The sequence below is a fragment of the Diachasmimorpha longicaudata genome, chromosome 3 (genome assembly GCF_034640455.1).
Source record: "Diachasmimorpha longicaudata isolate KC_UGA_2023 chromosome 3, iyDiaLong2, whole genome shotgun sequence".
Taxonomy (NCBI): domain Eukaryota; kingdom Metazoa; phylum Arthropoda; class Insecta; order Hymenoptera; family Braconidae; genus Diachasmimorpha; species Diachasmimorpha longicaudata.
Genome location: NC_087227.1, coordinates 7,242,279 through 7,259,339, shown reverse-complemented (window position 1 = coordinate 7,259,339; position 17,061 = coordinate 7,242,279). Strand labels below are relative to the sequence as shown.

Here is a 17,061-nt window from a genome sequence, read left to right as displayed (position 1 = left end):
TAATCGTCGAAGATATTTCATATTTCAATCATTCAATTCATAACTAGAACCTTCAGCTTCGAAAGCATCAAAATCGTAACTAAATCTGTTAATAAATCTGTAAAATCCTGTCCATTGCCACATAGAGACTGTCAAAAAATTAATTAAATTCAATTTTTTAAATCAATTAATTAATTAATTTTTTCACATCCATGAAAAATTATGAATCCTGAGTCTGAGAAATCCTGGACTAGATAAAATGGAGGCCGCGTTTTTATTCTATAAAATATTTGTCAATTGTTTTGTTGCTAATTATCCAACAATGAAAATGTCCCAAATAAACATCACGACTAGAATTATCTCCCAATTCCAGAACATCGAAGAAACATTTAATATTCAGCTCATCAATCGTCCAATACTCACTCAGCTATCACAACTCAATAATATCTGCATGACTCGCGCCTCATCACCGAAAACCCCCGCCTCAACAATATTTCCCCAGCTTCCAAAACACTACTCATTATTCCCAAAACCAAAATCACCCGTTCACTCCCCCCTGTTAACCTCAAACAGTGGAAAACAACAATAGCCTGACCGGTTCTAAGCATATTATCAATCAATCAACAAAATAATCTCGCGAAAAGACCCGGACAATGGCAGCGCGTCACATGACTAGACACCACCATAAACAAAACAATATCTATCACTCACCACTTGGGCAGCGTCGCTCCCGTTGACTCCAGTCTCCCTCTTCACCCACAATCACCAAAGACAATTAAGTACCCAAAACCCCCCAAAAACCACAAAAAACACATTCAATCACATCAACTCACAACACTCACCGGTAACTTAACTTAAAAAAATAACGTTTAACCAACAAAACTAAACAGTTACGTACGCCCGCTGGATAAGAATGCCGGGTTATCCCGTGTACGAATGCGAACTAAAAGTACAGAAGAAAACAAAAGCGCCGTAATTTGTTGATGCGGGCACGTGTTATTGTCGGCACTTGGTGGCTCTCCGGGCCACAACACGTTTGCGAGTGAACGCGCGTCTGACTGAAAGCCCTGCGAGCCTGTCGGATACTACCGACAACACCCGAAGTTGCCTCCTGATTCGCTCGTCCCTCCTCCCTCTCCTCTCAACCCTCTTTATCGCAACGTCGACCAAATGGATTCGATTTGTTATTCGCAGGACATCTGCCTCCCTCTAATCTCCTCTCCAAACAAACGGAGGGTAAAGTTTTGCAGAAATTATGGTACTATTGGATAACACTGTTTTCACTGTTAGACCGCTTTGAAAAATTTGTCATCTGATTGGCAAAAGGAAGTTGCCCATTTGAAAAATTCCCTAAGAGCCGATTAATTTTTACCAAGCAAACAGAAAAACCAGACGGTTAAGAAATAATTCGATAATTTCTATTGAATTGTTTTGTTTGTGCAAAATGGACCAGTAAATGTCGGCGAGATAATTCATTTGGATTCAATAAGTTTCATTTGAATAACATAATTGTTATTTGTTAATCAGAGGAAAATGGAGGAGGAAATTCGGGGTATTCGGATAATTTAATTTAACTTTGATTTGAATGGACAGAATGTCTTGAATAATTTCTTAAAATAAAACTTAATTGTATTATTTAGGTTGCGAAATTCGTCGGAGTTTGGTACGAGTCGGTGAGGCAAAAGGAGGAAGGGGGTAGTTGTCCTGTGATCCCGAGGAAAATGGGAATTAATAAAATTGATAAAATTTAATTTCTCTTTCTGATGTTAAGGTGAAGTTAATGATTTTGTGGAGGATGCCGAGGATTGATGAAGGAAAGTTTTATTACTCGATTGCAAACGATGTAGAGAGTGCATTTGAGTGATGAGTGCTCGCGGGAATTCTGGAGAGACGAATGATGAATAATGTTCGCGTTTTGGGGATCGATGGTATCGCAGAATTTTTATTGTCGGTTTCATCTGCGAGTTGTTTGTTTTGGTTTATTGTGGCCGGTTGAGTTTATGAGAGAAAGTTCTGTTATTAATTGAGATAATTGATTTGTGCAGACTCCGAGGTGATTAAAAATTGTTGGAAATTTAACGAGTTAATTTTTTTCCATTGGAGATCTCCATAAATTGCTAGGAATTCACAGAAAGTTCTATGTTCATCTCATCAATAATCCGATATTCAATCAATGTCGAAGCCCAACAGTTATTTATATTATTCCAATCATCATTCAAAACTGGGATTCGATAATAATCCGACCCTCATTAAACTCATTATTAACCCCAATAAGACTGACCCCCTCATGTCAAGTTTCCACTTGGAAAATGGAAAATGACAGCTGTATAAATGTACAAATTGCTGGGTAAAAATACCCCCCAAAACGGGGTTGACGTTGTCCATTGATTTATCAATCTATTATTATCCATAAATAACCCATTTCTCAGCAAAGTTTTCCGATCCAATTTCCTCGTGGGGGGGGTCAAAACGAGAGGTCCCTGTTAAAGGACAAGCGTCAGGAAGGTGTTCGTGCGCGGGCGCGTGCAAGAGCGGGCTCTCTTTTGCCTGTTCCGTAGCCGTTCGTTCACCCTTGCGGGGGCACCAACCTGGCTTTACTTCAGTTACTCGCTGAGAGAGCCGACGCCGTACATAAGCCCGTACATAAACATGTATGTACCTAGTGTAAGTGACTATGCGCCGTGGGACTGGCCTCTGAAAAACAAAAACACCCGGGGAAAATGCAAACCCAAAAGAAAAATCAAGAACCATCGGCTCTACTTGATTCCCATTCAGACGAATCTGGCACAAACGACAGCCGAAATCTTGTAAATTTAAATTATTTAAACCCTGTGAACATTAAAATGATTGCGTATTGGATTATCGATGAAGTGAATAAACAATTTTCATATGAACTCCCGGAAATTTTGCATTATTTTAATTGATGTTTCTTGAGGAATGTCCAGAAGTCTCAAAGAAATGGGGAAATTTTTGTGAAATCTAGACTCAACTCTATCGAGTCATTACGATAAAAATTTTGCAACGTAAAATTTTAAAGTGGATTCCGTAATCACTGAGCGAATGGCAAATTCTGTTATTTTTACCGGATATTTCCGCTCCCTGTGTTACCGATCTGAAGAATTTATGGACATTATTCGCGGTTTTTTAGAACAATAATTAACTATTTGTTTAACAGCATCAAGTTTATTGGGAGCAGCCCATCCGCAAACCCATGTATTTATTATTTTGCAGTTTTCAAGTGCCAAATTGAAGAATGTAAACACGAAATCTCCCCCTAAAAAAACCAAGAACCGTGAACTCCACTCAACTCGTAATTGAGACGACTCTTGTCGAAATGACAGCGAGGAGATTAAAACACGATACGACGAGAACTACAGATGGAATTGGGATCTCTCACGATACTGTGTTTCTATATAATGCACCCCGGTGTTATTTCCCAGAGATAAAATCGTGCGATCACGATCGGGGGGGATCTTAATCGTGGCGAAAGCATCGACCCCAAGTGCAACTCGTGCCACAAGGTGAATCACTTCACGGTCCAGTATCATCGAAGTCTCGATTTTTCACTGGTCAGCAAATTTATACCTCCCTAACGCTATTCATCATTTAATTATTGAAGTGATGAGAAGTTTGGTGTGAGTAACCTGCCATCTTCGAGATATACTGACACTGGAAAGAGTACTATAGCTATTTTCACTCAAAAAATGAGATGGGATTCTCTTGAATAATGAAAAGCCACGAGTGAAGTTTTCATGGAATTATCTCATGAATTAACTTGCATCAGGTAAGACAAACCCGACAATTCAGCTATTAGATGATTTATGCAATCGGTAGAGGTCCCAAATTATCGGATGTGAGTGTTGGTGAACTAATGAGTGGATTTCAAGCAAATTATTGTTACTTTCCATGAATTTTCTGACCTTCTCTCTAGACTTATTTATCCCTGAGATAAATAAATAATTACTGATTCACGAGAGATAATTATACTCTCTAATAAATGAATCTTCTTCTGTTGATTTATAAATTCTTTAGTTGGTGAGAAATTTTGGAGCAAAAGATCCAAGAACTTTTTCCCAGCTAATTCATTTGGGGACAAAAATCCTGTTTTTTGGCAAAACCACTTGCCAGTACGATAATTAAACAATTGATGAAGTGACATCAATTGGTGAAACGTTAACGATCATTTTAAATTGAGAAAATACATGTGAAAAATTTTCTATTGATATGATTCCCTGAAATCGCTTATCTTGGGACTTTTCCCGGTATTTTGAACCATGTAGTGATTTTTAAATAGTGTTTACTCACTTATATGAGGTGTAATGATTATATGATTGAAAAATGGGCCTGTGTGTGCGTGTGTGCTGTGTACATAGTGGTGTTTCGTGAACATCCGCATTTCCCTCCACTGCTCCCCTTCTCACCCGCCGTAGTGACAGCTAATCACCACCTCAACTTCAGCTTTCTAATTCGGGGGCTTCTACCAATTATAAGGTAAAATAATTGTAATTAAAAAAAATTCAAGATATTAAAAAATGATCGCAACAAATTTTTCTCTGGTATGCCCCCATGAATCACTCGGGAAATTTACTTTTATAGCCCACCCCTCTCTGCTCGATGCAGGGATGCATAAAAGTTTCAAATACAAAACAGAAAAAAACGATATCCACGAAATGATCCTGTCTATTCAACCGAACGTTAATCAGTAGATACTTCCCAGATAAATCAACTGGTTGTCATCTTTACGAAATCAGAAATGATCGATTTATTTACATTATATCTGAATAATATATCTGAATAATTTAATACCGAACTTAAAGATAAATGATTTATTTACATGATGCCGAGTCCTTCTTAAGTGTATCGTGCCCCTTGAGTGACCATTCTGATGGAGACAGGGTCGGTAACAGCGTCCGTGGGGCTGGACCTCTGTTGCTGGTGTGAATAGCTCACCTCCATATCAATCTCGTCGAACTCTTCCTCCTCGTCCTCATGAGTATCGGACTCCTCTTCCTCCTCTCCCTCTCCTTCTTCCTCCTCCTCCTCTTCCTCCTCTTCTTCTGATCCTCTGAACTAATTACAAACAGATCAGTTGATTCAATGAATTAATTTGAGATACCAAGGAACTTCTTGCTTTCTTAATCATATGTTTTCATTGAAAAAATTATTTTTCTCTAACAGAATTGCATTTTTAATTTTCTTAAATTAATTTGATTTGTGCGTTTAATGTATATGTCTCCTGATTTAATTCTCCCTTGAACTTATTAAATAATTATTTTTTTAAATGGTTTTTCCACATTTCCCGGTTCTATAAGACAAGAGCTTTGAAATAGAAAAAAATAGGAGGTTAACTTACATCACTAGCTGATTTTCCAATGGGAATTTGATCACTGCCAGTAGCTCTAGTCCTGTCTTTCTGAAAGAGTATAAATTAATGTGAAATTAATAATTACTGCAGAAACGACAATTGTTTATGCCTTTGTCACAATTACCCAGGTTTGATGAAGCGTCTCAAGCTTATCAACTTCTTCCTCGTCGTCACACGGTTTGTCTGCATTGAACCAGAGAGGATCTGTAGACCTCGGTTGTAGATTGGGCCAGAGTGGCATGAACGACATTTTATAAATAATTAAAACTGTTGACTAAATGATTTCGTTTGCTTTTCTACGCAAAACAACTGGTGTCGAGGTAAACAGAATAGCAGAAATGGCGGTCTGCCGCGTGCGCCTGCGCAGTCGTTCTTCGTTGACATGAACAGCATTTCTGAGGTCATCTTTAAAGAATTCGAAGAACTAACTTCATGACGACAAGATAGGAAATTTAGAAAGTGGTACGAAAATTTGTCCTGGAACCAGCCAATTGAACGACTAATTTTGGGTCAGGGCGAGGTATAAACCGAAAATTGACACCAAATTGATGATACAAATTTCACCAAACTACGCTGACAAGTAACGTCGGTACATGGATATGAGAAACAAACACTCACAATACCAAGAATATATCCTCAGTCGATAAGAAAATTTCAACTTATCCCTCGATAATCCCCTCCAGACAAACAACCCTACCCCTGGACCCCTCACTTCCCCCGCAAAAAACAGTCTCTGATTTCTAGCTCGAAGGGCTACCGTACGATGTTCCCGTCCAAGTCGCCGAGTAGAAAGTCTCCGTCAGTCTCTTAGTCAGTTCCCAACATCCACTATCATCTATTTGACGTCCCCATAAACTCGTGAGTGCAAATAGAAAAATAACATTGACTCTATCAACCGGATTATCACTAATTCCTGAATAAGTGACATAACCTGATCTGTCGAAAGGAGTAATCACGGTGAGTAATACCAATCAATGAATATATTTATCCCACTGAAATGATTATCATCATTGACCTTTTGCATACCTTCGATACACCTCAAGGACGTTATCTCATCATCGATTCGTTATTTCATCACGTGATTATGAAAATCGGGCCAAAATGTTGGCCAGATGTCTTATCGATAACAATAACTTCGCATTAAAAAAAAGGTCAAACGTCGGGGCTTGTTCCCACCTGGTGCACACTTCACTTTGGAGGAGTCTTTTAATTTCAAATTAGCGCATTCGACCAGGATAAAATCCACCCTTGAACTCGTCGACTGATCTCAACCCCATGGAAAAGTCTAATTCAGAGTGATTCGTGGCTATTGATCCAATTGATTTTAATAAAACTTCTCCATCGTAAGTGCGAGGTAGAAGGCCCAACAGTCAATTCTCTTTTTAAGTGATTCATCCATAGTTGATATACTTTTTATCAGGATGAACTAGACGAATTCGGTCACTCGTTTCAGGGAACGGAACCACCGTTCCCTGAATAATCATGGCACGTGGTGCATTATCTTTGGAATTTTTTTTTTATCCTTCAATTTCAATTTGCTATAACTCAGGATCAATTGAGTGAATTGCTCTGATTTCTTTTCTTCTCTAAAATGAGTACTGAGTTGTCGAAATCGGCGGCCCAGGTCGGAGGGTCAAGAGATGGGATGAGTTAAACGGGACTATGAGTTTTACAATTTTTTACAGATTGGCGTTGTCTGCTTTATTCTCGATCGGCGATAAATCGAGATCGATTGAGACGATTTCTACAATATTTTTTAAATTTTGAAGCTCTATTATTCCTCCTGAAAATGAGGACTCGGTGGATGGGAGCGGACCGTTCAAAGTGGAAAGATCGATGTTCAAAGGGAGTCTGTTGTATTTCCCCTCCTCGCATTTCACTGTTATGTGCGGAATTTCAATAAGAAATTCCAAGGGTTTATTCCAAGAGCCTTAGATCACTATCCTTAGACGGATAACTAAAATGAGGCAGAATATGGCGAATGGCACACGCCTCCTGAAAGCCGAGGCTGTCCAAGTGACAGTAGAAATGACGAATTTAAAACGATCTCTTTATTTTTTATCTTTCAAAGCGGAAATTTAAATGTTTTGGGCGACACTTCAAAGTCAAGTTTGTGTGGTCGCATATCCTGCAAAAATATGAGCTGATAAGACATATTTTTCTGCTGTTTATGCACTACAATGTGTGGATTGGATCATTTTACATGAATGATAATGCGAGGAAATTCAAATGCTGGTGAACTAACGTCTGCTGTTGTTTGATGTTTTCAGTTCATTTCCTTCAGCAAAATCGTACGAGTGTCAATTTTTTTTCACTTCAATCATTATTGTAGAATTATTATTTGAAATAGTTATACTTCTCAAGTGCGTCAATTAACAATTTTGACGATTTTTAAAAATAACTGGTGTTTTCTATTCAGTAAATATTGCAAATAAAGTTGTAGTTAAACCGTTTGTTATCAAAATCCTATTTAATTCATTTTCTTCCTGTGAGATAAATTTTTATCGTCAACTTTAATAATAAAAATGTGGATTTAAAAATAGAATTTATTTTTCCATTTGATCTTCGCAAAATAATTCAGATTTGAGAGTTTCGGATTGATCAACATAAATAAGAAGAAATTACGTCTTCACGAAGATAGCGATGTGATTAATGCTCAGTCAGAGTTGCGATAATTGATTAGCTTTGATCGGCGCAAATATTGTCGGTTTATCGATTTCACATCGATTCGCATATCAGTTATGCTACGCTGTCCGCTAAGTGGAGGTGGCCGCAGTAAGGGAATTGTTTTTCCAACGCGAGACTTTTTTTTAGTTGACATTCAATCGTGAGGAAAGATTGATAGCTCGTTTGTAATTGTCTCGGCAATCAGTGGAAATTCGGTGAGATTATCTTTTTTAAATACAATCATTAGGGAGATAATTAAAGAATTAACAAAGGAAGTAGATTTTATTGAAGTCGAAAACGATCCTTTACGTCTCGTTCATTGTTTCATGGGCTCAGGGATGAGCGGTTTTAGGGGGAAATATTCGACGACAGTTTCTGTGGAAAATTTTGTTAGTCGCAGAAAAATTTATGACACTTTTATATAAATCCATTTTTAATTGAAGAATTTAACTGAGATCCCTTGAGAATTAACGAGATGAATTTTCTTAATTCGATTCATTTGTTTATCATGTTTCGTTGTTCCTTTATCTCGGTAAAGAGCGGTTTTGAGAAAAAAATAAAGAGCTTTATGCACCTGAAGAACATGACAGAAGCGTTTATTTCGACAATGAGCTTTATACCCCCTCACCAATGAGATAATTATAAAATTGCCGTAAGCAACTTAATTTATTGGTACGGATAGTGATTCCTTACTTCCTCTTAACTGTTGAATCACTTCAAGGATGACGTGCTTCAAGAAAAATGTCCGAAAACAATGGAGAATGCTGCCGGGTACAAAAAAACCTAATAAGATTCTTTTAAATCCACTCATTAGCGCTGTAATTATAATTGATAAACCCATCAAGCGTGACTTATCGATTTGACTTATTGGCAATGAAACTTTGAGCAATTTAATGGGTTATTCGCTACCTAAATCGTTTGAGGAAACAGCTGGGAATTCACAAATTCCCTTCGAAATTTTTTGTCCGTTCTTGTCAACCCATTTCTTCGCTTCATTGCCACTGATCACTGGAATTAAGTCATCTGGAGCCTTTCTAATTCTCTCCCATTGATTAAGGCACAAAAAATATTCATCTAGATTCGAGTTACTCAGAAGTGTTTCAGGATATGGGCTCTGGGAATTGTTTGATTTAGTACTGTTACTCGAGGCAAGACATTCCCTCGAACTAACTCACGAACATATCAGAGGCACTTTCACGTTACATAGCACAATATTTCGCCACTGTATTATTCTCTTACGCTTACTTTTGAAAAATTTAATAAAATTCACTCAGCGACAATGGACTATTGATTGTTTGCCTTATCATTTCGAGTTTATAAATTATAAGCGTGAAAAAAAAGGACGAAAAAATTATGCATCAATGCCTTTTCCTGTGTTCTTTCCTTTTGAATAAAATGTTAGAATGTCTCCTCCTCTCAGAGAGTTTCTTGCAGAGCAATTAGGAAAGATAAAATCAATAATTTTTATTTAATTAGAGCTCTTATTTAATGAACCTCTTTTTATTTATGAAATTACATTTACGATATTTAATTGGAAAAAAAACATATTAAGAGGATTTTTCGAAGAAACTGTGGAGCCAAAGGATTTTTGAACCAATTTAATCACTGCTGGATTACTGCTTGCTATGAATGTTCAGAATGAAGCTCAGAAGCCCTGAGGATTACGCAACGCATAATGATTCGATCTCGATGTGGAATAATTGACAATAAGCACGTAATAATTAATGAGATGTGGATTAAACGAGCTGGGGGAACTCGGATTTAGAAAGATATCGGGAGAGAATAAATTGTCCTCTGGGTTGATGCAATCAGAGAGCTTTGCAAACAATATCTCGAGTTCTGGGAAATGATATTTTAGTGCTTTAGATACAATTTCCCGGGTCGTCTCAATTTTCATGATTTTTCAGTTAAAAAAAGGTGGAGAATATGATCTTAAATATCAGATGATTATAATTGTTTTTTATTTGAGTTTCTATTAATTCTTCAGTTCAATATTGAAAGTTAGTAATTGTAAAAATCTAATCCCTCCGGATTTAGAGGACTATTCGTAAAGGTTTATAAAAAATGTTAGGATATTTTTACTGTTTTTTATAGATGGCTGACCACGCTGACCATATGATGAACACCTCAGGGAGTCATGGGGGACATCATATGGTAGATCACGCCAATGAAAACCACCACATGGACAGGGGCGCCATGGCACACGATATGATGGACCACAGTGCAATGGGACACACTGGGATGGATCATGCATCCATGGGGCATTCAGCTGGGGCAGCAGCTCCGGCTTGCAGTGGACATGGGATGCACGGCATGATGTCGGTGAGTGTCCGAACGATGATTTCTCGGAGAGAGAAAAGTTCGTGAAGTAGTGGAAAATTGCAATTATTTAAATGTTCACTGCATAGATGGCTTTTCACGGTGGCTACTGTGAGACCGTTCTCTTCGACACATGGAAAATCTCCTCGATGGGTGGCCTGATCGGTTCAATGATTGGAATTATAATCATGGCAGCATTATACGAGGGGCTTAAATACTACCGAGAGTACCTCTTCTGGAAAACGTACAATGCCCTGCAGTACAGGAGTGTGTCGATGCCAGCTGAGAAGAACGTCGTGGCCGAGGATAATCGCGTAGTCCAGTGAGTACCAATGAGATCCTTTTTAATAATTTTTTATCGTGATGTTAATTTTACGTAAATGAAATTCAAAGTTTTCGAGTTGATTAGCTGCCCTAAGGATGAATGCTCCAGCATTTTATCAGCTTTTTAAATATTAATTAGAATAGTGTAAGACAATCTGTTAGTTCATTAGTTATTTTATTTATTAACACTGTTAGTCGGGCTATTCAACACGTGCCAATAAGAGCACTGATTAAATTCTCCGATTGAGAAACATTTTTAATTATTTGATTGTAATTATGTGCGTTTTCGCAATTATGTAATTATCCAATTATTATTCAATAATTGGTCTGAATCAATGTAATTCTGTCGGGTGATAACGTAATGGATCAGCGGGATGATCCCACGAACGAGTGGCTCTTCATCAAAATCATTGATTAATTTCTTTGTCATTTCCAATCCCTTGAATACGATCATTAATAATTTATTTACTTCTCTCATGCCCATACAAATACGATGGGCAGTTTTCAACAGAATGACATTCATAAACATGTTTTTAATTTTTATCATATCTGATTTCCCATTCTAGCATGGTCGGCGAAGTTATCCATAAACAACCGTGAGTGTATTACAAAACATCTGTAGAGAATGTTATGTATCTCCATCAGAATATGCTGCCTTCTATCCTCTATAGTATCCATTTTTATCGAGAATTATGAAGTCTCCTCTACACGATACTTTTACCTTATTTCGTTTAAAAAGTTTAGTAATCAGTAAATAGTTAGTTGGGAAATTTCGTTATTAACTTGTGGTGTTTACAGCACAAGTAGAAGGGGAGTTAAAAACAAAATTGTTGGATACTATTTGATAGACTTTTCGATCAAGTATAATTCGGCTAGCTTTATCTGTAGGAGAGGACTCTTCATTTCTCATGGAACCTGTTTGCCTCGTATTTTCTCTAGAATTGCATGCATCCCGTAAGAAATCCTGTGGAGTTTCTCTAGTTGACAATTTTTTCAAAAAAATCTATCTTGAACTTTTTATAATATTGAAGATAGTCCAGAAAATAGCGGCAATAGAGGAAAATATCATAAAAAATGTAGAATGAAAATGACTCGTCTAAGGAAAAGGAAAACCCATCGTGGATTAAATTACAATTTTCTCGTGAACAATTGGTTTTAGCAGTAGAAATAATATAAGATTTTTTGTGAAGAATCAAATTATCTACAATAAAGGTCTCGTGATATTTTCCCTTAAACCCACTCCCTTTTGAGATAGATCCCTAAAATAAGGACTAAAAATTCATTAGTTTAGAATCAAATTGATTAGTCGTAAAAATTTTCTGTTACAGACCGACGATGATTTCTCAAATGCATTTCTTCCAAACATTTCTACATATCGTACAAATAGTTCTGTCCTACTTCCTCATGCTGATCTTCATGACGTACAACACGTGGCTCTGCTCAGCAGTGGTTCTGGGTGCAGCCATAGGCTATTTCCTCTTTGGCTGGAAAAAATCAGTGATTGTAGATGTGACAGAGCATTGTCATTAATTAAGTCCCGGTGCTGCCACCGCACACAGCTCATTAGGCTCATTTAAATATCTTGGACGTCTCAAATAATGCGAAGAAAAGACTCATCCCCAGATTGCTTAAGAGGCAGCAAACGAATATTTCAATGAATGAAGATCATGGCACTTGGTCCATGGGACTCACTAAAATTATGAATATATTTTTTTAAACAATAATTGATTGATTGATAACATCAATATTGAGCAGTATTTTTACACATCAAGTAGCCGACATTTCCTACTGATAATTTTTTCCACTTTTTACGTTTAAAATTGAAGAGTGATGGGGTCTTTGTCATTTATTGGAGCTAATAATTAATTCTATGAGGGCCGGAATCTTATAAAGAAATATCTAGTGATAAATCGAATTCTGTAAATACTGTTGAGCTTTGAGAATGATTAAATATTGGATTATTGATGAGGTGAATAGAGAATTTGGATATCAAGTTCTGGAATTTTGAGAGGGTTTTAATGGTGATATTTTTGAAAAATTGCTCGACATCTGCCAGAGATCGTGAAATTTTTATAGAACCCTTGAAAATTCCTGCAAAAATACATGTATGCAAGTCTCTAGTTATGTTAATGTTCTGAAAATTTCGAATAGGTATTTGGTAATTATTACCTCTTTTGCTTTTATAGTTGAATTTTACGTTTCAATCCGAAAATGATCGCACAGTGGTTGCACCGCGGATAAAATATAATTTCCAAGAGCTAATGAATGGTAATCACGATATTTTTTGTTCAACTGTGGAGTGAAGGAGTGATTGTGATTTTTGGAGGAAGCTTCAGGGGCTGCGAGACAGATTTCTCGAAATTTCTCTCTGGTGTTGATAGTTTTGGTGATGCATGCGAATCAATTCATTTATGAAATGATGGCGCAACTAATATTTCGGTCGTGGATCACTTCAGAATTTATCTAAACCCCCAGTTTTCATTTGATTAAGTTATTTCACCGTTCTATTAGTTCTACATACTTTTGGTTAAGAATGTAAATTCATCAGTTTTAATTAGGGTACATTAGTGCCTAGTGTAGATACGAGACAATACATTATTTCGTTTTTCAAAGAAGCAGATTGTTCACTTTATTCCTCACGTTTTCCATTTTTTCCCATATAAAATTTATTCAGGACGCAGGTAATTAATGTAGCCATTAGTTATTCGTAACATTTGTGTAAAAAATTGGTTTAGAGATCGATAAAAATATGGTTGGTCTGGCCGCTAATAGATTCATTAAAAATCACGACTGGCTCAGAAGGACTTAATACAATTATTCATATCTCAGGGTTTCCAGAGTGTAATTTTATCAATCCAGGGCTGATTTTAGGGTATTTTCATGAACTGTAAAATACGATTAAATTTATCAAAATTGCATCTCTTATTCGAGAGATATCGAAGATTAAGTCCCTCCATTTTTTTCTCATCCTCTTAATTATTCAATCCGAAAATATCTTTTCTGATAAATTTTGCATAACTATCAATTTAATGATTATGAACTGTTACTGTATGATCAACGCTTGCATAAGCAATCCGCCAGATAACTCAATCGCTTATGATATGGTCTTTCACTCGTCATCATTCAACTCATTAGAGCGCAATTAATTTTCTTACACAGATCTGTAAATTTATGAATAATTTAATAGTTAAAAAGTTATAATTTACATCAATCATTCAATTATAAAATTTAATTTCGCAAGCACTAATTGAGATAATTTTGAATTTCTGAATTGTACAATTTTTTCGTTGACTTTCGTAATATTCGCATCAAAATGGTACTTTTTCGTAAAACAATCGCAATTCATTCGAGTTCATTAGCTACTATAAGGCAGATACAAATAATTAGGCTAGAATACAATAGGATTTCAACTGCGTTTCAACTATTAATTAACACATTATCACAATTATTAGTTATTTTATGATTTATTAATACTAATACTGGGATTATTTAATGCATATCAACAAGCGCACCACAAGCTGATTAAATTCTCCCGTCGAAAAACATTTTCAATTTTATTTTTAATGATGATGGTGATTACTTTGTCAGTTAAATTCAGCCTTTTCTCATTTTTCCTCTCTTAATCTTCTTTTTTCCTTATCTAATTCTTTCATGTGTCGTCAAATAGAATCAATAAAATTCCCTAGTGAAGTACTAAGACGAGGTAAGGGCAATTGGTTTAAAATATATTACCGGTGAATACCTTGCAAACAAAAAGGAATAGCACAATTTTTTCCAAACCATTTTGGAGTCCGCACTTTGCTCTACAATTCCCCTCTGAGCAAAATTTCGCTATCTCTTTTAATCCATAATTTATTGATCGAAAACTGAAACTGGACAGAGTGCGCTTACCTCATTTTAAGACTTGACTATTGAATTTATCTGACTGAGAAATCATTTATACAAATTCACGATCAGGCATTGAAGTGACTTATAGTTCAACTATTTGTTTGTAATTATGTACAATCCATTGAGTAACACAATCATTAAAAATATTACTCAATAATTATTCTGATCTATTTAGTTGTGGCACGTAATAACGTAGCGTTTGCTGATTTATTCTTCCTATAATTTTTCCTCTCATGCCATTACAAATATATATTTATTTATAGTTTTGTGCTGCAGGCAGTCTATACCTGGCTCACAATTCCATTCATATTATTTTGTTATCACACCTTAAAAAACAGGAGCTGCTGTCAATTACCATGCCTTCGTTTTGTTTTCGAGTCAGGAATCAAGTGGTTCGATGGGATTACCTCGTGAATAAAACCAAAATATTTTTTCAGGAGATCTAGAACTACAAAAAAAACTTATGGCGTTCGCCCATACCTGTCGTCATCTAGGTAATTAGGCCTACAGAGATGCTCCAGTAATCGTAACAATTTACCGAATTGAGACAAATGAAGCTACTAAAAACATCCTAAAGTATTTAATTTCTCTACAAAAATAATTTGCCCTGAAATTTCATCTAAATTCACTTCTTATGGAAATAATCCCAAAATTGCCACGAAAAACTTAAATTTATCATTACACAAAGTCACGCCAGAATTACTCATTTCGTGAGTACCATCTTCACAATTACTCATGGACACATATCATCACCCCCAGGAGGGTCCCCTGATCGTCAATGGACATTGCTTCAATGCTTGAAAGCCAACTGTCTCAAGCAAGATACTTCAATCTCCTTTGGTTAAATAACAAAAATAAATCAATCTGCACTGTTCATTCTCCAGTCTAAAATCGTCGAAATATCAGATCTGGGCTATTCGGCACTGGTCATCGGCATACAACAGCTGGAACGATGGGGCGACTGTTGTTTCGATAAATCCACAGTGTCTTCGACGAAAGGACGTTCTAATTTGGCTTCCAATTTCGCCCAGGCTGTCACTGCTGCGCCAAAAGCCTCCTCCACGTTTGTAGCATTTTTGGCTGACGTTTCCACCAGTGGAGGATTGCCATTCTCCGCGCACCAGGCACGAGCTTCTTCTGTAGAGATCTGCTTCTCCAGCTCTGGTACATCGACCTGGAACAATAACAACGTAATTTTTTCTTCTCCATCGAGTTTCCGAATCCCTTTGAGGTCCATTCAGCTATCGAAAAATTTACTATAACACCAGAGCATCCTAAGTTGACAATTGACAGTCGAAATGACCAAATAAATTACCTTATTCCCAACAACAATAAACGGAAAGAGCGCTCCGTCCTGGACATCAGCATAATAAAGAAACTCCGACCTCCAGAGCGCCAAATTCTTGAAGCTCGTTCTGTCGTCAACAGCGTAAGTTAGCAAACATATATCAGACCCCCTGTAGAAGGGTGTCCGGAGGGTCTTGAACCTCTCTTGCCCCGCTGTATCCCAAATCTGGAGAGTGTAGACCTCTCCATTGATCTCAATGTCCTTATTGAGGAACTCCACCCCAATAGTGTGAAAACTGTGCTCATCGAAGTGATTGGAAACAAATCTGTTCATCAGGCAGGACTTCCCCACCCCTCCATCCCCCAGGATGACGACCTTCAGGAGGGTCGACCTGTGGGAATTCCGGTTCGATGCTATCGACGTCCTGGGTGCTGCTCCGCCTGAATTACTCATTTTTCGTTCAATTTTTAAATTGAAAATTCAAACGGTGAGTTATTCTGTCATAAAAAATTATTTCAACACTTCATTGAACACTTAACACTTAACAAAAACATCAAACCATTAATCGTTGAATTTATTCAGTATATTGTTCCATGCACTAGCTCTAATAATTCAATTGAAAATCTCAATGAACAGTTTTATTTCGTAAAAAATCGTTCAAAAATTAATCAAACAGTTGTTCTATTGAAAACTCGAATTATATTTGTTTGTTTTCACCAAAAGTCAGTTGACAATTAAAACTAAAGCTAATTAATTTCTCTGAATAGAAAATATTTTCAACGTTATTGACACTAAAAAATAAAATATTTAATTTCTCAATTTCTGTCCAAGCACTTGTTGAAAACACCAACTAATTCCCCAACGATCCGGATTAATCTCTTTGTTTCCCTTCGTAATTAATCCCAACGCAATCCCTGAGTCATTGTCACCCACCACAAGCCCAGCACATCCACATCACTGACGAAAGAAACTCATAAACAGTCAACAATGCCTCCAAAAATTCCAGCGGCTGCACTGACTTGCACCGAAATCCTTCCGGATATTCTCACAACTGTCCTCTGACCTCGACGATCAATGCTTCCCTTGATTCTTTATCGAAAAAACATAGCTGACACATCACTGACGGCTGGAGCATCATGAGAATAGAACAAAACAGAACAATAAAACCAGGATGAAGAAACGCCCGTTGCCTGACACTAGGACATCAGCACTTCTGCCACTATTTTAGAGT

The 17,061-nt window shown here is 36.9% G+C and overlaps 4 protein-coding genes across 8 annotated transcripts in view; 1 reads left to right on the top strand and 3 right to left on the bottom strand.

The window, feature by feature from the left end:
* The window catches only part of LOC135160276 (ecdysone-induced protein 74EF), an 88,688-nt gene extending 87,655 nt beyond the window's left edge, over positions 1–1,033 (bottom strand). The window contains exon 1 of the mRNA XM_064116652.1: positions 691–1,033. The gene's annotated coding sequence lies outside the window, so the exon portion shown is untranslated. The remainder of the gene's footprint in view (positions 1–690) is intronic.
* A 3,275-nt stretch (positions 1,034–4,308) lies between these two features.
* On the bottom strand, positions 4,309–5,941 carry LOC135160323 (anaphase-promoting complex subunit 15-like). 2 transcript variants are annotated; one of them, XM_064116752.1, is made up of 5 exons: positions 5,811–5,941; positions 5,469–5,749; positions 5,333–5,392; positions 4,814–5,049; positions 4,309–4,456 (listed from the first exon to the last, which is right to left on the bottom strand). In XM_064116752.1, the coding sequence occupies exons 2-4, from the start codon at positions 5,592–5,594 to the stop codon at positions 4,831–4,833; spliced, it is 405 nt and encodes a 134-aa protein (XP_063972822.1). In that variant the 5' UTR covers positions 5,595–5,749; positions 5,811–5,941; the 3' UTR covers positions 4,309–4,456; positions 4,814–4,830. The 2 variants fall into 2 exon arrangements, with proteins under 2 accessions (XP_063972822.1, XP_063972821.1); XM_064116751.1 differs by having other exon boundaries at positions 5,469–5,914.
* Positions 5,942–6,058: 117 nt separating this feature from the next.
* On the top strand, positions 6,059–13,269 carry LOC135160311 (high affinity copper uptake protein 1-like). 4 transcript variants are annotated; one of them, XM_064116731.1, is made up of 5 exons: positions 6,059–6,301; positions 10,106–10,333; positions 10,420–10,652; positions 11,221–11,250; positions 11,983–13,269. In XM_064116731.1, the coding sequence occupies exons 2-5, from the start codon at positions 10,106–10,108 to the stop codon at positions 12,182–12,184; spliced, it is 693 nt and encodes a 230-aa protein (XP_063972801.1). In that variant the 5' UTR covers positions 6,059–6,301; the 3' UTR covers positions 12,185–13,269. The 4 variants fall into 4 exon arrangements, with proteins under 4 accessions (XP_063972801.1, XP_063972802.1, XP_063972803.1 ...); XM_064116732.1 differs by lacking the exon at positions 6,059–6,301 and adding an exon at positions 7,836–8,226; XM_064116733.1 differs by lacking the exons at positions 6,059–6,301; positions 11,221–11,250 and adding exons at positions 7,844–8,226; positions 8,749–8,782.
* A 139-nt stretch (positions 13,270–13,408) lies between these two features.
* Positions 13,409–17,057, bottom strand: LOC135160312 (ras-related protein Rab-9B). The gene is made up of 2 exons (XM_064116735.1): positions 15,858–17,057; positions 13,409–15,716 (listed from the first exon to the last, which is right to left on the bottom strand). Exons 1-2 carry the CDS (start codon positions 16,281–16,283, stop codon positions 15,456–15,458), a joined length of 687 nt encoding a protein of 228 aa, XP_063972805.1. The 5' UTR covers positions 16,284–17,057; the 3' UTR covers positions 13,409–15,455.
* Between the last annotated feature and the right edge of the window lie 4 nt (positions 17,058–17,061).